General features: G+C 36.3%; 1 protein-coding gene across 9 annotated transcripts in view; it reads right to left on the bottom strand.

The window, feature by feature from the left end:
* Window positions 1–22,000, bottom strand: part of METTL8 (methyltransferase 8, tRNA N3-cytidine) — a 55,656-nt gene that overhangs the window by 5,445 nt on the left and 28,211 nt on the right. The window contains exons 1-9 of one of the 9 annotated variants that reach the window (XM_084524481.1): window positions 21,873–21,978; window positions 21,466–21,571; window positions 16,197–16,256; window positions 14,826–14,984; window positions 12,495–12,586; window positions 6,924–7,312; window positions 6,291–6,340; window positions 3,689–3,752; window positions 3,218–3,275 (exon numbers count right to left, since the gene is read on the bottom strand). In XM_084524481.1, coding sequence (XP_084380607.1) covers window positions 3,218–3,275; window positions 3,689–3,752; window positions 6,291–6,340; window positions 6,924–7,312; window positions 12,495–12,586; window positions 14,826–14,984; window positions 16,197–16,256; window positions 21,466–21,470 — 877 coding nt within the window. In that variant the 5' untranslated portion in view covers window positions 21,471–21,571; window positions 21,873–21,978. Of the gene's footprint in view, window positions 1–3,217; window positions 3,358–3,688; window positions 3,753–6,290; window positions 6,341–6,923; window positions 7,313–12,494; window positions 12,587–14,825; window positions 14,985–16,196; window positions 16,257–18,552; window positions 18,654–21,465; window positions 21,572–21,726; window positions 21,811–21,872; window positions 21,979–22,000 lie in introns of those variants that run through there. The other 8 variants (XM_084524482.1, XM_084524474.1, XM_084524475.1 and 5 more) reach the window with 8 other exon arrangements.

Here is a 22,000-nt window from a genome sequence, read left to right as displayed (position 1 = left end):
AGTACTACCTCAGGAGAGTAATCCAGCAGAACTCCATCTGGAGCTACTGCTAGTTATAGGAGGAAAGTCTGCATCCTCTGAAACGCTGACACATTTGTGAGTCTTGATCATAACTAACATCATCTTCTCCTTACCAGGATCACAGCAGGCAGCTGTATGAATAATAGGAGTACGTACCTTATGTGGTGCTCTTTGCTTTTACTAGACAAGAGCACCTTCATTATCATTTTTTAACCTTACCTTGGAGCTTCTTATAAGTACATTTGTATTACTCTTGAAAATACCTTACTAATGAATAATTGCTTGAGTTTGCCTCACTCTTTCAGAACCACATAAAGGACTCATGTTTTCCAAATTCATGAAAGACCACAAAAGGCACTCTGTACCTAGTGGGCTGTAAAGTAGAAAAGTCCATATGCCTAAGTCAACCCTTGTTCCCACATGGAAGTGGACAGACCACAGAGAACATACAGATAGGTATCATACAAATACCTATCCATACCTTAAAAGAGTTAAAAGAGCAGCAAGCCCTCCTCATTTATGCAAAAATCAACATACATTTACTGCTAACCTTAGAAAATCCTTACAGCATGCCTGTCACTCAGGCAGCCTCACCTCCCTTCCTCCAAGAAGGTCAGAACTCAAGGAATAACACAATTTAGTCCTCATGCAACAACAGTGCAGATATCCTGACTTGATTTTTAAGGGACAGAATTAAGAGGTAATTCAGCAGAAAATAGCAGCATATCTCAATAACTAAATAAAATAAAGCACACACTTTTTGAGCATGGAATTTCCTCAGACAAAGCCAAGTGTTTTAATAGTTCTCCTCTTTGCTCATGCTCAACACAGGCAGCCAAGTATCCTGCCACAGACAGAAAAAGCAGCACCACCTACAAATAGGAGACCATTCAAACAGGTGGCTGTGCACAGAACTACAGACGCTGCCTACATAAATGTAAGTTTTACACACAGAGAAAAAAAAATGCATGCACAAAAAGTGAAAGTGCTTTGAGAAATCTCATCTGGTAGGACTAGATCTGTTCAAGAGGACTGGATCATATTAATTCCTTTCAAATTCCTTGACCAATTCTTAGAGGTGACTTGTAGCAAGTGAATTGAAGTTATTACCTATGAAGTATAAAAGCAGTGATTACCAAAAATGAAACACAAGAGCCTGAGAGAAATCACTAAGTAGCAATTGTGCTGAACACAAATGTGTCTCTCTATTATATATGTTTTTCACTTCTCCAAAGAACCTAAGTTCTGTACCATCATTCTCTTGGCTTTCTTTTTCATCTCCCACTTACAAAATTTTCAGAAGAAAACGTATGCTGAATAACAAGGATCTGGATTACATTTGTCTGTGTGTAGTCACTTTAGTTCTTGGATATGACAGTAGTGACTAACAAATCTTGGGAAAGTGGATCTTATCACACAAATAATTACATGGACATCTTTATGTGTATATATATGTATATATATATATGGATGCGTGTACACATGTATTCAAAAACATCCATGTGAGCCTCTGGATCCTGACATGAGGAGGAAAAAAAGACATACACATTTATACTCAAATGATGAACGGGAAAAGACCCACAGAAATTTTGTCAGAACATCTGATTACTGCTTCTTACAGACAAAATGATTGAATGAATACATCTCTATTGTCCAATTTCCTTCTGGCAGCATCACTGCAGTTACAGAGATCTGAAATCTACTGCGTGAATTGTTTTTGAAATCTGGACCCAGGCTTCGCATGACTCATGTGCTCATCTCTGAACAAACAGGAAGGAGCAATATCCTATATGGGAAAGATTTTTCTGTGAAGCTAATCATTAGTAACTTAGGCAAGGAGGCAGGGAAACAGTTCTGAGACTTAGGCAAACACTGTCCTGTTTGCCAAGCCCATTTTAATGACATTCTTAAAGTAGTAAGTGTATTATCAGACATGCAGCATGTATTTCCTTTCTTATGATTTGGTTAAAGGAAGAGTCAAGTAGTTTAACTTACATACCCTCTTTTGCACTTCTATTGAAAAAGGTATTTTTTTTAAATCAGCCAGCTTTAACAGTTTGGTTCATTAGACACTGAGAGGCATTAGTAACAAGGTTAAGAGTTCTCAACATAACGCTCCGCATGGAAATTAGATTAACTTCTTCAAATCCAAAAAAGTTAAAAAACTCTGAATGCATCTCAACTTAAAAGGCCTGTATGTATGCATCTGTGTGTGGCAAAATCAGCAAGCTAAATCCTTATCAACATACTGTTAAGGTGTTAAAACATGAATATTTGGTTTTGATCACTGAAAATATATATTACTTTTTTGTCTGGAAGACTGGTTTGTTTTTGAATTTAAATCATAGAATCATTAAGGTTGGAAAAGCCCTCCAAGATCATCTGGTCCAACCATCACCCTCCCACCAATGTCACCCACTAAAGCACATCCCTCAGCACCAGGTCCAACCTTTCCTTGAACACGCCCAGGGATGGTGACTCTACCACCTCCGTGGGCAACCGTTCTAATGCCTGACTACTCTCTGAGAAGAAATGTCACCTAATTTCCAACCTAAACCTCCCCTGGTGCAATTTGAGACCATTCCCTCTAGTCCTATCACTAGTTACCTGTGAGAAGCAGCCGACCCCCAGCTCCCTACACCTTCCTTTCAGGTAGCTGTAGAGAGCAATAATGTCTCCCCTGAGCATCCTCTTCTCCAGGCTAAACAACCCCAGTTCTCTCAGCTGCTCTTCATAGGACTTGTGTTCCAAGCCCTTCACCTGCTTCATAGCCCTTCTCTGGACATGATTCAGAGCCTCAATGTCCTTCTTGTAGTGAGGGGCCCAAAGCTGAACACAGTACTCGTGGTGCAGACAGCAATTTTCTTGAAGCACTGCTACATTTAATGGGGGTGTACTTAGTTACAATATACCCCTTTTATTTGATGGAGACAGGAGGTTCACTAATGAGTGAATTCACTAATAGTCTGACCAGCTTTTCTCTCAAAGCCTGAAAACAGGAAACATTTAAGATTGGATTTGGATTTTGTTGTTGTTGGTTGGTTGTGTTTGTGTTTTGTTTCTGTTTTTACAACATAAATATCATATCTTGCTAAATAATAAATTAAAGATTCATCATCTTCCTTTGATATTCTTGAAAACCTCTAGGGATAAAAGAGATTTAACCTATTTGCTTTGCCCTTTAGTCTTCATTTACCTGTCAGGATGAATAGTTGAGAGCACAAAGACAAGGAGAATGACATCCAGGATCTCATCTGGAAAAGGATAGGGTAAAGCATCATCACACACATCATGAACAAAGGCAGAACACCAGGCTGAATTGTAGGACGAATGCGACTGTCAGGAACAAGATGAAAAGAGGCACAGAGAGAACAGTAGTAGTTAATACGTTTACTATGACTCAAGAAACTTTTTTCTTCAATTATTCAGCATTGTAAAACACCTCACATAAAAGCCTATTCTGTCTGGTATCTTACTCAAGCTGAGAAGCAAGCTCACTGATGGTATTCATTTTTTCTTGTATAGAGTAAGACTTTGTTCTTTGGAATATTGAAAACTTCAGTTAAAAGTTGTCAAAGCTATCGCATTCTTTTTCATGAAGGCAGATTCCTGGCAGCCTCCTGAATTACAGACTTATAACTTACTCTAAAGCAAGCATATGAATTACCTTTACCAGCTCCACTGCTCCTGAAGCAAAATCACAACAGTAGAGGAAGGTTCCAGGTGTATTGCTAGGAAAACAAAACCAACTTCAGTTAAAAAATTATTATTGTAAAAGATGAAAGTCAAAATCAGTGTTCACAGAACTACAGAGGGCCTTTTGGGGTTCTCCACAGGTTTGATCAAGCACAGTTTATTGATGTCTAGCATGTGGAAAGCCACATAGGTTGTAATGAACCAACAGGCAGACAAATTCATAAGAATGCCAACATTCGGTTGGTATAAAATGGAGACTTATAGCCTTGTCAGGGAGGAAGTGAAAAAGAAAAAGAAAGAAGGTTGTAGAGGGCTGTCAGGATTGACAACAATGTCCTGGTGTTGTATCACATAAACGCACATGAATAGGTCACATTTTCTTACAAAAGCATTGGACTAACTCTCTATCATTAGCCCACGTATGCAGTATAATTAGCAACAAGATGTTGCTAAATGGGGAGGCGAGAGAGGGGCGTAAGGTTTGCAAAAGTCATACTCAGTTCTGTAAAGGTTTGGGTTCCCATGTGCCACCTAGCTGTGGTTTTGACTAGGTTAAACTGTATTGACTGTTTCCCTCCATTATGCCTTTTGTTTCATAAGCAAAAATGAGTAAGAATTTCCTGTACCACTGTTTTGCCTTCCTCTCCCATCCACAACTAAGCCAGGTGCAAATTTCCTTGTACCATTCATCAGACAATAGTAACTCAAGGGAGGTGTTTTTTTTTCACCTCCAAAAAACTAGCTTAGAATAAACTGAGAAAAGCCCCCCAAAAAACAACTGAGGGATGACCTCACCATCAACTCATGATAAATTAACCTCTCCTAAAAATTATTTGAGATTTTGAACATACTGTTCCTTTGGAAATGGAATTACTAAACTATGACAGTGCTATGACTATAAGATCTCACAGTATATACAGCTGAGCTAGTACCCTTTGTCTGAGGGCTCTTCAGGAGAAGCGTTATGGACCAAATATTTTCTATTCTTGTTGCTGAACAAAACTTTTATGAGCTCTGCAATCACGATGAGGGTTGGTGAGTTAAGGTATTTATTGTGGATGAGGACAAGCAGCCAGGCTTTGGACTCAGCCAGTCCCTTGGCAAAGGTCAAGCTAGTTACCTAATTGACTTGTTAAAATGTTATTACTTTCTTTTTTTTTTTTTTCCCCCCTTCTCAGAAAGCAGAATAGGAGTCATGTGGAAAGTCAATTTAAAATAAAGACACAGGTTGATCTGGATGGTTATTTCATGACCATGGTTTTGTATTAAAAAGCAGCTTAAATTTTAAGGAAATATGGGCAAGCTGTGTAAGAGTTTGGTTACAAACCTAAGTCGAATATTTTTGTAGCCAGGGTGCAACCATACTTGACTCTGGCTTTTTTTTCCATTTATACAAAAGGCAATTTTTATATTATTAAATTCAAAGTAAAACCAACTGTGCTTTAAAGTCAAGAAGTCAAGCCTGCTAAGAAGCAGGAGATATTTCAGTCAGGTCACATACAAGACAGATGTGTAAGTTGTCCAATGTACCAACCCATCTGAAGAATTTGCATAAGAATACAGATCTCCAGGAAAAATATTTTTTGAATGGATTATTAATTATGAGAAGTGCCAACGTATGACTAATGTTACCTGTGAGGAAAAAACAAAAGTTTCTCCTATCTATTTTAATACAGATATTTGGTGTCTTTTTCCTATGTAGTGATGTAGTGTTAATTTCCAAACTTTTCATATGACACAGGGCTTCTCTTTCAGACTATGTTGTCTAAAGCAAAACGTGTTTTAGGATGAAGATGCATAGCTAACACTAATAGGTTTCATTTATGACCCCGGTACATCACTCAATTCTTCCTGGTCTCTGTTTCCATATCTGCAAAATGGAGTATTTTTGCATCATCATGATGCTAGCAATCAGAATTCATTTATACAATAATGAGCATGATCTCCTGAAGGCATGAATAAAAAGAAATCTATTTCAATCCTTGATATCTACACAGCCCTTCCAATAAAACCTTCCTGCCTACATGGAAGGGAGGACATGCTGTCATAACAGCATTTTCTAAAACCAGAAGCTAAGTGGATTAAATGTTTCAGGAAATTAAGTAATGCAATACAGGACTTGTGCCTTCCTTGACACTAAAACCTGAAGCAATATGATAAAGTGTGCCAGCCAAATTCAGAAATAACAGAACTTCTCAAGAGTAAATCACATCATTATTTACTGTCTGTTTTTGGCTCCTCAAAGAGGTATCTGGTAGCCTTACAGGAGCATATAAAACAAGGGACATGAGGATATTTAACCTGTCTGAGATTAACTACAACAAATCAGCCTGAATGCACCTGAAAAAAACACTTATCAACAAATATGGTCCCCTGAAGACTATGGGCTGAACAGTATGAGGAGTATCTTGTACTGATGCTAGCAACACTGTCTGTGGTCTTCAAACACTAAGAATTTCAGGGCTGTAAAGCAGTCCAGTCAACAGTTCCTGCAGCACTAGTTTAGCACCAATGTTTGAGTAAAATGGAGATGAAAATGGAACTTCCATACCTGAAGATATGTCACTACATACCATATAACTTTCAAAATAGGAAAGACACTATTTCCAGCACCACAGCCAACCTAAAATCGTAAGAGGAAAAATAAAAGTTAATATAAATGAGTAAATAAAACCTTTTTTTTTTTTTTTTTAAATCTTAGTTAGTAGGTAGGACCCATCCATTAGACTTGAAAGTACATTGGACAGAAAAGGTATAAACAGCTTATACAACAGTTCTCAAGTCACTGTCCCTATGATCACATTTCTCCTCAGTGTCTTTCCAATGCTGTATCTCCTCCAATCTTTCCAAGAATCCAACTCTCAAACTGCATAGGAAAATGCAATATTTTTATGCAATTTTTCAATTTCACCATTTGGCAAGAATATGTCAAGTATGGAGAACAAAGCAGTTTACGACAGAATTTTTCCTAAGAAATTAGAAATCCAACTTCCACTGAAAATGGAATCTGATCACCAATTCTGATTTGGGAGAAACTTTAAAGGGAAAGCAAAGCAAAGATCCTGGGTTCCTCTGAAAGTTTCTGCCATAAATGAATGTAGTACTTCAAACTCTAAATGTTTACTTTCTTGATAGTTGCTAAGCATCAGACTTTTGAGCAATTACATGGAGCTGAATACAATGGATGAAGCATTTGAGTGCGTTACCTCTAATATTCTGTAAGTGGCATCACTACCAGGGAATGATTCTAGCCTGCCAACTTCTTCTTCACAGTTTTGATTCTGAGGGTTGTCAGCAACAGATTTAGATTGGTTTTTATTATATACATATCCTTGTGCAAAAGTAGAATCATCTCCATAACTTTTCTTCCAATACTTTTCTCTTTCCTTCATTCCATTCTTGTGTGAAAAACTGTTGGTTGTATTTATTTTTGTGTGTTCTGAAGATCTGTCCTCTGTTTTCAGCTGTTGTCTCATTTTTTCTGGAAGAATTTCTGGAAATTCCAAAAACAGCCAATTGCGATCCTTGAAAAAGTTATTTCTGTGAGTCTTGTAAAATTCATTCCAATATTTACTGGCTTCTCTCTCATATTTATCTGAAATTAAACCAAAACAAAAACTTGGTGACTATGAGCTTTGCTACAGAATATTGTAAAGCAACATGGAATTTGGACCTCAAATTTAGTTTAAAAATGTGTAGTTTCCCATATGGTATGCATCTAAACAAAAACATACAGATTTGGGGTCTCAACTTGGTCTACTCTAAAAAAAACTCAATGAGTTTTTAATAAGATTTTATCTTGCTTAAGATGGGACACAGAGGCTTTCTGCATTTTCCAAGATTTATGAAACTATGAACAATTACTAAGTTATTGGTAGCTAGTACATCTCTAAAATATATCACTTAGAAATCCAGTTCTGTGAACTGGAGTGATAAATGTTACTGCATAGCCAATAGGTAGGAATTTACTCTTAACCATTCAACAACACACTTTTGACAGATAATACATTCAGAAGCAACATATTGGCTTTCTTTGAAAATACTTCAAAGAGTCTTACAGCAGACCTTTGTGTTCACTTTTAATTTCTTATTGAATCATCAACGAATAGGTTTGGGATGGGTTTCACACAGTCAGGGAATTGATATCCTTTCCCCAGAGAAGTCTGTCTGTCTTGTTCTTAAAATACCTCCTTTCATATAGGTTTGTCAACTTTCTCCTGTAAGGTATTACGATCCCTCACCATCTGTACAGTTAGAAACCTTTTCCACTAGCTAATCTGAAATCTACTTACTGCAATTTAAGTCCAGCAATTCTTGTCCCATTAACAAAGTAGACAGAGCAAAGATTATTCATTTCTCTTTATAACACCTATGTACTTGTTTTAAATCTTTTGCTATGTCTCCCATAAACAATCTCTTTTTCCCCCTGCAGAAGTAGTGATTTTTAGACTTCTGATCATTTTTATTGTTCTTCTTCAGACTCTTTCCAATTCATCTTCTTCTTTTTGGTGCTGTATTCTGGTGAAGTCATTATCAACACGGAGAAAAAGTAGTATTTTATGAGTCTTACATGCTGTAATCCTGTTTATAAATCCCGACGTGCCATTTTGCAACAGCATGACACTGCTGATTCAGCTGGTGATTCACCACAACCCTCAGATCTACAAAATGACTACCTAGCCAATTGTTCCAGAACCTAGCTTTCCCCCTCACTCCCTGCAGGGAATTATTCCTAAGTAAAGTATTCTGCACTTATTTTTTATCAGATTTAACTCTGTATCTTTCAGAACCCTTTTTTCCCCCTCATAATTTGCTGAGATATCTCTGAATCCTAATTCTGCTCTTCACTGTAATTGAAACACCTCTTCAGTTAATATCATCTTCAAGTCTCCCATTCTTGAAGTGACTAATGAAAACACCAAGCAGTACAGCAGTACTAGACACAGAACAAAATGATCCTCTGTCCAGCACAGCTTCCATTCTCAAAGGAACTCTCTAAGTATTCATTCACCAAAAAGCAGTTTCATTAGCTCTTGCTTGCCTAACTTGCCTATGAAAATGTCAAGTAAATAGTAGTCAAAAGCCTGAGTAAGGGTAAAATTCAGGACATCTGCTGTTTTTAACTTATCCCCAGGGCTCATAACCTTCTCCAAAAAGGAAATTAGCTTGATTTTACATGATTTATTCTTTAAAAAAAATTTTGCTGGCCAGTATTCATCTCCTTTATTCTTCCAAACTCAGTGTCTACAAAATGTGGATTATCTGTTCCAATATTTTTCTAGAAACAGGAACTATAATTCTCTGACTCGTATCTCTTCCCATCTTCCTTTATTTAAAAAAAAAAAAAAAAAAAAAAAAAAAAAAAAGGTAAGTACTCTGTTTTCTGCTTTCCTGGTCACCCATATACTCTATGGATGTACTTTGTATCCTGTTCTTTCTTGGAGGCAGAACAAGAACTTTCCTTCTTCTCACTAGCACTAACTGTGCTGGCAACTGGACTGCAGCTAACCCTTTCAAAGGAAGGCTGATAAAAAGATAAGAATTACTGCTTTTTCAATGTCTCTTTGGTTGATGGTTTTCCCTTCCTTATCCTACCTGTTAAGTACCAAACCAAATCTTTATCTTGTTTTTCCCCAGTTCCAAAGCATTTACTGGATTGTTTCTCATTACCCTTAACATCTCTTACAAAGTGTACAGAATCACAGAATCATCTAGGTTGGAAGAGACCTCAGTATCATTGAGTCCAACCTCTGACCTAACACTAACAAGTCCTCCACTAAACCATATCGCTGAGTTCAACATCTAAACGTCTTCTAAAGACCTCCAGGGATGGTGACTCCACCACTTCCCTGGGCAGCCCATTCCAATGTCTCACAACCCTCTCAGTAAAGAAGTTCTTCCTAATATCCAACCTAAAATACCCCTGGCGCAACATTAGCCCATTCCCCCTTGTCCTGTCACCAGGCACGTGGGAGAACAGACCAACCCCCACCTCGCTACAGCCTCCTTTAATGTACTTATAAAGAGCGATAAGGTCGCCCCTGAGCCTCCTTTTCTCCAGGCTGAAAAATCATATAATCATAATGTACATCATATAATGTGTTGTCTTTTTGATTTTGTCCCTATTCACTCACATTAACCAGTTAATTCTTTTAATACAAATGAAAGAGTAAATATATATAGCATTTCTACTGCTCTCATTTATATCTTAACGTACCATTTCCTAAATCATTACAGCTTTTCAGAGATAAACAAGGCTGCAAATTATCATTAGAGGCACAGACAGGCAGTGGGAAGTGGCAAGGAGGTGGCAGAATGCCTTGTCCTAGAAATCTGAATAATTTTTAGAATTTAACATTTAATACATTCAATTGTATTATTAAAGGGCAAGACCCAGCCATGCACAGCAACTGTATTTATAATCTAAGTGCAGAGCTGACTGAGGCTCTATATACCAGATTTCAATAGTGAAAGTTAGACATTTATAGAGATTGCTCAGCTCCAATTTAAGGAACAAACCACTTACTCCAAAGATTCTTAAATCATTATTGCCCCTTATTATAGTCACTATTTTTCTACAAGTTCACTCAGAACCCTTGCACTTAAATGCCCACTGAGCTTTCCAGATTTCAAAACTGAAAGAAAGCGATTGCTAAAGTCAGCCATTCAAATTGTTTTAGTTTAATATTACAAAGGTTCAAGTGCAAGAACGCTTTCCTTTCTCTCACTGGTCACTCCTGCACAGGCACACATGCAGTATTATTACCATTATATATTTTTTCCCCACACAGACGTTACAGAAACTGTGATTATATCAACTCTGGAAGAAAATATTAATCTTTTTCTGAATTCATCAGAAGATAACATTACATGTTTCTCATCAACAAGACTATAATTTTCACTTTGCTTTGTTAATCTGTACGTTTCCTGAAGCAGAGTGGGCAGTCACCCTATTGGCTCATAAGGTTTGTTATATATTTTTGTCGTTGTTGTTCCCTCTACCCCCTCTCCTGTTGAATATTTAAAAGCCTGACTACTACATTTTCAAAAGCATGTAAAAATCACAAAACTAATTAAGATATAACCCTTTGAGACAACAACAACAAAATCTATTTCTTAGTCCATTTGATTTCTCTCCTTAACAGAATCCATTATGACTTGTATTTCATACACTGGCAGTTAGGCCTGAGAAGAAACCGAACATGCTAATAAGTAAATCAAGTTCCTAAAAGTAGCATCATATATTTGTTCACTTTCTCTTGTTTTACTGAGGCTCAACAGAATGATTCTATTTTAGTGCCATAATAGTATTGTTGAAATCTGTCTTTTCTTTCCCCTCCTTACTTGCAGTTTCCAAGGCCCCAAAATAACCTGCTCATTAGCTTCAGTCTAGTTCATTGTTAACACAAATAGGCCAAAATGTTCTTGCAGAATGAAGTTGAAGCTTTCTGAAGGAACAGTATCAGCAATGCTCACCTATTCAAGCTCTTAACAGAGAGGCATTCACAGGAAACGTTCTTGGATACTTTTATTTTTTGGCAATAGACAAATGCCTGATTATTTCAATTCTCACCAGCCCAAACTAATTTCTAATTGACTGTAGGTAAATAACAAAAGGATCCATGAGCTATGTGGTTATGCTGTTTACTTTTAAATCATGAGCTCTTTTTCAACTTTTTATACAAAAACACTGGAAATACTATATGCCAGTTCTGAAAAACAAACATTGTACACCTGGATTAAGATAAAGAATGAGAGAGGCAAGAACAGAAAAGGGCAAGATGACAATCCCAGAGCATTTAAAGCGATGAAGGGCACACAATCCAAAGTGCACTCACAGGTAATTCAAATACACTCCAGCATGTGCCCTAGTTATATCAATAAAACTGAGAACAGGGTCATAACGACACTATCTAATTTGACATATTTAAGATACACTAGGTAAACTGTTGCCCAGGACATCAAAGTAATTGTTTTCAGAGCATCTTTCTAATAAAAGAACAAATTAAGAATCCAATCTTCTACGTTACTATCAACTTAATACTCCAGCTTTATATGCAAGTATTGAAGAGTTCAGTCTAAGGTTTAGTTTGCCAGTTTGAACCTAGAGCTATCATTCTTCAGAAATGCAGAATATTTTAAGTATTCCCTCTGAAGACAGGCATGAAACTTAATCATTTACAGAACAGAGTCAGCATGATGTTTTGAAACACCTTCCACATGCAGTGAACATGCTGCTTCCTGAAGCACTCCTCGCTCAGCCTGGCCCAGGCAGCAAGCTGGGGCCAGCTGAGACCAGCGCAACTTTTGTGACACTTACTAGAAATATGGTGCAATGTACAAACACTAGCTCTCTAAACAGTCCACAAATCATTAAAAAGAATTTGAATATTGTACATGGGAATTTTCATCCCTTCAGCACCTTAACTGTGTGCAAATTCACTCCCTTTGGTCAAGTTAACAGTCTGTGAAGCAGAAGCTTAATTCTGAAGAACTGCAAAAGGAGTCAGAACTTGCAACTGCTCTGTACTGATTTAATTGACTTACATATATTCTGTTGCCCCCACAAAAGGCAAAGTTGCTCAAAGAAGTAACTGAATTTTTAGAAAAATAAACCTTAGGACAATCCTTTGAGGCAACAAAGGAAAATAAACAAAAATAGATTTAGACTGGAGAACGTACAAATAAAAGCAGTACTACCAGATTTCAAAGCATTATTAAATGCTTTAGTAATTGGCATTGAAATGCGATTTTTAAAGCAATTAAGAATTAGTTACCTTGGTCTTCCAACTGAACTTTCTCAAGTGAGTTCTCTGCTGCTTTTTCCTTTGCTTGCTCCTCCTCTTCTTGTGACCACTGCATATGGTCCCTGCAAAAAGGTAATTGAAGAACTAGCCTTTAAACACAACCTTCCATAATCATCTTCTGAGGAAAACAGTCACAAATAAGCTACATCGTCTCAAGTCCACTTGCTCTTAAAACACAAGCAAACAACCACAAGGAGACCTACAGAGTTAAAAACAAAGTTTCAGTGTGTGATAGACAAAGATAAGTAGTTGGGTAAAACTCAAGTGAAATGATTGAGAAAAACTTCCAACTGCAAATGGTCTGAAGGAGTAGGCTTTTTTTTTTTTTTCTTAAGAATAGGATTAACACATACCTTGTCAATTGAGTGGGTTTATAGAAATGTATTTTCAGCATCCAATTAGAACTGTATTCAGTTAGATTTAATAACAGGCTTATCAACAAACAACCTTATGCAAGAAACTTCTCACATTACTAACATTTATGATGATGAGAAACAAAGGTCATCCAGCAAAAGAATCAGCTGTTTCTGAAACAGGCAGCATAATCCACCTATTCAAGCAGAATAGGTGGAATTGTTGAACGAGATTTTACTTATCTGGGGAACAGAGATAGGAAACATTTTTAAAAAGGAAGAATGAGATATCCCTAATAAAAGACAAACAGTGCTGCAATGGTTCCAGAGGCTATGCTACCTGTACATGTGTAAAATGGTTCACTAATGTCATATTAATTCATGAAATAGTCACAGAACCAAGCAAAGACCTGACCCTGATGACCAAACTGCATTCCCTGCAGATTCTGTTTGGATAGAGGCCACAACAGGGAGTGCCGAAAAACGCACTGGCAGCTTTCAAAACAAATCATTTGTCCCTCCAAATCTTTCAGTCTGAAGAGTTTTAGAAATCATATTTAATTAAATTATATAATTCAGATAATATGTTAGATCCTAATCCTTAAAAAAAAATTAACTGAAAGCCCATGACTAAAATTCTACTGCTTACTATGGAAGAAGGAACCATGCACCAACTTGAAAAGAATCCACTGTCTCTAAAACCAATCAAGCATCTTCCTGTTCTGTGCTTGGAGACATACAAGTAACTTAATTTTTAGGTCTCTTACGCAGCAAGCCTAAGCCCTGAAATTTGTAATCTGCTAACCCTGTGTTATGTTACCCATTAGCATTTGGTTATCATTAGTTACATCCAGACCCTTCTCAGCTATTGTTAAATCCTTGCTCAAAAATTGTGCGAGTCAGAATTCAAAATATATTTTCAAATTATGCAGAAAGTAATTTCTTGTTTAGCTTTTAGATTCCTCGTTTCTATTTTCAGCAAATATCACTTGTTCTTAAGTTATGAACTACAGGAATAAAAAAATTCCTTGTATTCCTAGTATCTTAGAAAGTTATTTTTCGATTTTGTAGATAGGTTTAGATAGTCTTTTAAAACTTCCATATCGTTTACTGTTCTGTACACTTTATCTTATTCATCTCCATTTCATAGAGAAAAATCTATTCAATCTCACCTCATAAGACAGTTTTCAACTGGGTTGACCAGCATTCTCACTGTTTTCTGTCCCCCCATTAGTCATAAAAAATACCTTTTAGAGATGGAAATGCTCTGTTGCTTATCATGGCAATTATTATTCTTATTAGCACTTGAATGTTAATATTTTCTCTGCTACAAGATCACTTATTACGATTCTTTTTGTTATTGTTGTTGTTTTGGTTTGGTTTTTGTTTTGATTTGGTTTGGCTTTTTTTTTTTTTTTTGGTTCAGCAGAGATTGCTATACAGTTCACAACTACAAGTACCGTTTTCAATACATCTTCAGAAGAATACAACTTACAAGTTCCTTTTGATATGGTGTCAATTTTAGAATATAGTGCTAATCCATTATGCAACTCTATTGTACCTAGATAATAACTTTCTGCCATTACAACATATACTAATTATTCTCCACACTTTATGTTTCCTAATTTATTACTGATGTATAACAATATTTTGCCTCTCATTCCATGATTATCTACTTCCTCAGCGGCTGTTTTACGGAAGTCACTGAAAACTCGTAACTGTCAGGTTACTTGTGACAGTCTGAAGTTCTCCCTAGCACTACCTTTCAATATCCATTCTGTTACCCCATTGCTTTGTATATATATTAATATATAAAAATATATACATACATAATATACATACATATATCAGCATGATATATATGTATAGATATACACAGATATTGTTATTCATCGTGGTAAATAATATACAAATACACAAGAAAAGCATCCTTGAACAGACATCTCACCACATGTTGTGCTCAAAAACTTTAGAAGGATCAGTTAAAATCCGTGATCCAAGTGGAACAGCTGGTCGTCGACTACTTTGGTGCCTCTGTTGCATCTTGCTTTTTCTCCTCAGACACAAAGCAGAAAACCTTGTAATGAAATTCATTTTGTTCAGAGATCTGAAAACACAATTAACTCAAATTACAGTTTTGCTGTAACTTCGTTGTTTATGTCATTTAGATGAGAAACTGGTCAAATAATCAAGAACCAATATCAGCTTTAGTAATAATCTTTTACTGTAATGTCAATTTAAATGCCTTTTAGAAAGCAGCAACATCCCCTGCATGTGCTGAAGGCCCAAATTGACCCAAAGTAGGCTACTGCAATAAAATCAGTTGAAATATAAATTATTTCATTATTTGGTATATTTTCAGAGCCTTGTCAGACCATAGGAAAAAAAAAAAAAAAAAAAAAGAATTCACAGTAAAACTATAAACCAAGTTTGACATTGTACCTTTAAAAAGACAAGCAAAAAGTCATCAGTATTGAAACCACTTGTTCTAATGGGTACATACTGCCATTGGACTTGACGTTTTTCACCTCACTCACTAGGTAACAGCAAAAAATGTAATTCTAGAACTGTGACTGTGGTTTTATGCTTTTAGACAGGAAGTGAAAGATTCAAAAAGTGTCAATATTATGCACCAGAAAGCCTTCCAAAATTTCTGCTGCGTATTTTCCTTATCCCTGCTCAATGCTCCCTTTGAAATGAATGGTTTTATAGGTTAAACTTCTATTCATGCAACTTATAAAATGCTTGAGATTTTTCTATTACATGTATAACTGCCTTCTATTGCTGTATTTTACTTTACATGGAATCTCTTTACAGAGTATTAATAGTAAATGATAACAAGTGTGTGTAGCTAGTACCACAAGTTTGTCTTTTTTGTTTTGTTTTGTTTTTGGTTCTGGCATATTCTTGTTAATGTAGGCTTTCTGGGAGATGAGTAAAATGAAATACTCCTCCACCTACTTTTACTCTGATGTGCCTTTTGTTCTTTTTTCCGTCAGCTGCTCTGCGTATGACTTTAAAAATGATTCTTAGTACCTTTTTTTTTTTTTTTTTTTTTGAGTGCTTCTGCTGTATAAGCCACGCATACAAATTTAGTGCACTGGAAATACAAAATGTAGTTGCAAAAGAACAGGCACAATTTAAACACACACATTATTAGAAAACATTCTGTGCAAAAAGGTTACAAAATGAAGATTTTTATCTTGAGGAAAATACTACTATTTGATCACAAGCATACTGTGAATAAAAAGATTAATTTGTACTAATTGATACAAAGCCTGGCAAAGAAATTACTTCAATTAAATGAACAATTCCTTACTTGAGGTGTACTTTTGAATGAGTCATACTTTTAAAAGGGCCTTGTTTATTCAGTTTAAGCCTACAGAAAAACAACAGGGGAAAAAAAAGATGAAATTTTCTATCTAATTCTATCAAATGTCTGCCAATGCCAAATATAAATACTGTTATATTTGAGCTGCTGGGACTGCAACATGCTATCAAGATGTTGGGCATTATCATACAGGCAAAATGTAACATTTAGACCTATCAACTAAAAAACCCTCACACCACTAGAACTTCTTCTAATTTGATGATTTTATTAAGGTACATTTTTTTGGTTGGTTGGTGGTTTGTTTTTTTAATTTTTTTTTGGGGGGGCGGGGAGGGGCTGAGCAACTAAAATTCCAGCTTAAACTTAAATTACTACAAATCATTCATACTTCATATGCAAAAGCATGTATGTATGCATCACTTCTCATAAGATGAAAAATTATTAATGCATGTGAAATACTATGAAATGATATCTACAAGGCATAAAAACTAACACAAGTTAGTTTTTAGTTGACAAGTTTTTCAAAACATATAATTTACATAAAAGCAATGTTGATAGACACAAATATGAAAAGAAAAATAAGTAATAATAAAAAGAAAAACCTGATCAATTATTATTATTATTATTATTAAATTATAAAAGTGCCTGGATAAAGATTCCATGGTCACATTGCAAACTGTTTACAAATCCTTTTCCTCCTTCAATCATTCAAAAGACCTGAGTTAGTATCTTGCATTTCCTGTGCCAGCATTTATATTCAACATAAAATACAATGATTCAGCTGCTAGGCTAGTCACATAATTTTTCTTGGCTTTCTAAATATCTCAGTAAGAACATGACAAGATGCACAGATGGGAATTATATAGTCAGATGACTAAAATGATCCAGCATCAGTAAAAATCCAGAGATGTAGCTCTTTTTATGAGAATATGATCCTGAGTGATAATTGCACAAGTTTAGCTAATAAATTCTAAAACATCAAAAAAAAATATAAGGACACTGGGGTAAGTGGGGGAGTTAACTTTCCTGTTGCATCCAGTGATAAATATCAAGGCACAAGCACTCACATGTCCTTAAGAGTTAGTGATCAGAAGATCATGAGATTAATGGGCAATCTGGCTACTGGAAGGTCCAAAAAGCATTTAAGTTACTTGGAAGCCTAATTTTCATTTTCAGAAGGGAGTCATTCCTTGATTGTTTCTCTAATAGATTTCGTTAATGAAATAGACAACAACCCCTTCTCTTTGTCAGATAGGATGATCACATAGCAAGAAGTGTTGTCTGAAAGAATAAAGACATAATTTCCTTGTTCACAGCCACAGTCAGGAAAGCTTTCAGTCTGATTATCAGTCCAAGCAATCCAACCTTCACCTTTAAGGATATTCTCATGAAACCGCATTACACTGAAAATGCCTGTTTTGTACAAGCTTTAACTGTTTTTCAGAAAAAAAAAAAAAAAAAAAAAAAAAAAAAAAAAAGCTTTAAGGAAACAATGCACTAAGTGACCACACTCAAAAGCAAAATGGTAGATTTTTTTCCCACTGTAGAGCACTGCATTTTAGCCTTTAAAAAATTGTTATTGTTACAAACATAGATCAGCGTTGAGAAAATCCTCCTCTCTTCAAACAATCTAACAGGGTTTTTAGTACAGCTTTTTGAAGGTGGACATGCAGGTACATGTATCATCTGCCACACAGACCACAAATTAAACATTTCTAATTGATGTTGGCATTAAAAACTCTGAGTGGTTACATCCACAGAGATAAAAATAAGAATACAGGGGAAAAGAACTGTTCTAATTTTGTTTTTAAACAGTGAAATTCACATAAAAACACATGTAAACCACTTGATTAGTAAAATCCTTGAGAGGCATCAACTCTGAAACAGATGTCAGAACAAAAATAATCCCTCATAGTCTGAGAATCTAGTTTCAACAAACCTATTGGATGAGAACATTGACATCTGACTGATCTCTCACTACAGAGCTAACAACTCCTTCGATCTGCAGTCACTGAGCCTACCTGTAGAGTCATCATTATAAAGAAAAAAAAAAAGGGCCCCAATATAGGAAGAGTATGTGCAAGATTATGTTACATTTCTCTACAGAAGGGTAACCTGGAAACAATGAACTTCATTCAACATACTTCTATTTTGCACCTAGAAGTTCATTGGCAGAACATTAAACAGTCAAATCCAAATGCTCTCCTATAAAGCATATACTGACCTATTTCATCACCATGAAACACCACCAAAACTCAGAACACCTTAGTTACACAAAACAGATGCAAGTGTTAAAGGAGTGATCATGAACACAAAGTGAAAAATTCCTTAGGATGATACTCACACTGAAGGTATAATTATGAATTCCTAGTGTTCATTCTTAAAACATACACATCTTAATATTTCTGAGATCCAGCCATTGCCCAAGACTAGGCCAAACAAAATGGGAGAGGGGGAGGAGGAGGAGACAACTGCACTGTGAACCAGATTAATTGGTTAAATGAATATTTAATGCTAGCCTATTTTAGAAAGTGACTAAACATGCTCTCTTGAGGCTTCATAGTTAGTCTTTTAATGATATACTTCAAAAAATTGTGCTCAGTTGAAACAGTAAGAATAAGGTATTTCACAACTTCTCACACTCAACAGATCTAAAACCCTGAACTGTTTTTCCTTCTCATACCTCATCAATGAGAATGATGCAGGTATCCCTGTATGTACACAGCAACTTAAGTAAAATTACTGAAGAGCACTGACTACCAAGATGAAAATAAAAACAAATACATATATATTTTAATTAATAAAGAGAAACAACATCTCTCCTGTAGAGACACAAAGCAGCAGATAAAAACAAACAAAACAAAAAACCCGTAGTAGATATACTTTTAACCATGTATACAGAAATGTTGAGTAAGAAGAGTGTGTTTAACTTTCAGGTAGCCTGTTAAAAAGGATCAAAGAAAGAACAAATAGTTTATAGTAGTAGTGGGAAGATGAGGAAGAACAATAGATAAAACTGCTTATTTACTGAAAACATTTATGCTAAGCATCAAATATCCAGGAAACCAGCAACATAACTTGAAGGTACATTATTTGTGGTAAAATAATATATGGCAGTATTACATAATCACTACTAAAAAAGAAAGCAGATGGACTACTATGAGGGACAAGCAGAGTACTAAAAATCCTTGAGGGTTTAAGGAATATTATTACTATTTAATTTCCTAATTTAGTATTCATGGAGAATTGTTCTTAGCCGCTATTCTCTCTTGATACTCTTCTTGAAATTATTCTGCTATATAAACCATCTTTGCAATATCTTCTTAAACTATGGGTTTTATAATTCCATTTTTATTCTTTTATTTTTAAGAAGGAACCACTGCACCATTCTCACAAAAAGGGGAAAATGTGTTCTTCAACTGAGACTATGAACTGTATGAAAGTTCACGTTGGTATACGAACCTAATTATCTGGGAGCAAAAGAAGCTTTATCCCCAATGCTGAGGGAATCAACTGCAGTAGTAAGTATGTTTTTAAGATAATGAAAACAGTGCAAAAACATTTTGCAACTAACCATAAAATAATGGCAGTTGCAAGATCTGATACACAAATGGCCAACAAGGAAGAAAGGTACTGGTATCTGAGAGACATGTTTTATTTAGTGATTTTTTAGTAAATTAATGTGGGTGCCATGAACATGAAACAACCAACTGAAGTATTTTATTTGAATTAATTATATGGAAAAAAATATAGCAGTTCAATTGCTGTAATTGACAAACATAATTAGTCCCATCCTAAACTAACCTGAGCTCCTTTTTCACTTGCCAAAGCAGGTAATAAAATGCTCTGACAGAAACTTGCATCCAAAATTTAGCAATTTTACTTACACTTTTTTACTGTATTTTTTTAATATTTGAAGATTTTGTTTTGATTAGGACAAGTGTTTCGTTGAAACTACATCATTTCAATTCGTAATAGAGAAGAGATGTCCTGACTTCACCATCAAAGACTACTTTGACTTTAAAATGAAGTTTCAATAAAGTATTCTAATTGAACAAAATACTTCCAACTTGTGAAAAATACTTTCACTCCAACTGAAGCTAAATGTATACTTTGATATCTTAGAATCATTCTTGGAATGGAATTTACACTTTTGTGCTAAATCTATTTACAATACCATTTCCAGTGTTGATTGTTCCACTTTGTGTTTGTAATGCCTACTAAAGGTATGGTCAGAAACAAAACACCTATAAATATTATTAAAATTAGGAAGATACTGGTCACTCAGTACAAGTATGTTAAATATTGCATAACAAAGACACCAAATTCACAAGTGATTCTTTAGGTTACAATTCTGCAAATACCTGTGCATTTGTTTACCTTTACAGAAAAGGTTGAATTCTCAGACTGTAGGATATGGCATTTAAACCATAAGTATTTTGCACAATCCTTTACTATCTCCCTTTTCCACTTTTTTCCCATTTTTTGTGATTTTTTTTTTCTGTTATTTATCCAGCAGAATATAACATAAAACTGACTTATCAAACTAACCTATTTGCAAGGTTATCAGCAAGAGGAAGCCATCAACATAGCTCAGAAATAAGGCTTCCTAGTTAACCTGTGCACCCTCTGCTGGCTGGTGCTTACATATGAGAAAAAGGAGGAAAGGAGGAAAGGAAAAGAAGAACGCTTTGTGCGCACACACACACACACACATATATATATACATATAGTGAGGGGATTTTTAAGTCTCCAAAGATGTTTTGCAATTACTAAAATTTTTTTCAACCCTACTTTCTACAAAATACTGAATATGTAACTGTAACAACAAACCAAAGCTGATTTGTCTCAACACAGAACACATTGTTTCCAGCATTAAACATGTTGAGAACTGAGACAGCAACATGGATTTTACTATGATCCATAATTTACATTGAATAAACTCGTTTATTTACATCCCTGCAAGACTCTGGATGCCTACAGGGACTTTGCAGAGGTGCAACCCACCCTGTCAGCGCCAAAGTCACCTCCAATGTCACAGATCCACCGTGGCACACACTGTCCTAAGCCACTCTGCAGTGGTACAACTGCAACCACTGCGCCTGCATGTCCTGCTCACTTCATCCAAATAACTTTAAAACATCACCCTTCAGGCATCTCTCATTCATGATAGCGCCAGCTAAGATGCCAGGTCCCACTGAGGGATCCTGAAGAACAGACTTTATGGAAACATAAAGATGAGCAGCTTCCACATTACCCCATGCGGGCCTTTGGCAAGGAAGGAAAACGAGCTTTTCCACACGTGCCCGGATTTTCTGCCAGCAAGTGCTGTTGATGAAGATGACAACTTTGGGGATGTAGCTCTAAAAATATAAAGGTAAGTGTTAGTTGCTGTTGATCCTGGAAACACCTTGCCCTTACGGCTGGGGCCCTAGCGCACCCACAGGGCACGGGGCCCAGATCTGAGGTATAAGTTCCCGCTGTGGTGCCTTTCTCGGCTAAACCACCTCCAACAAACCTCTTCTGCTTTCACATAAAAAAATAAAACCCCCGGGTGCAATTAACTTCACTGACGCGCTCCGTACGCCAACGTCGCGCTCCCCTCAGCCCCTCAGCGAGGCGACGGGAGGCAGCTTAACACGGGCAGCGCCCGGCGGCCCTCACCGAGCTCACGGCGCCTCACGGCCGGTCTCACGGCCGCTCTCGCCGCCACAACTCCCGCTCCCGCCGTCCCGTTCGCCTCAGGGGCGGCGCGGGAGGCGTAGTCCTTGTGCGGCCGCTCTCCGCCCCTG

Source organism: Aythya ferina (assembly GCF_964211825.1).
Source record: "Aythya ferina genome assembly, chromosome: 6".
NCBI lineage: Eukaryota > Metazoa > Chordata > Aves > Anseriformes > Anatidae > Aythya > Aythya ferina.
This window is presented reverse-complemented; position numbering and strand designations above follow the sequence as displayed.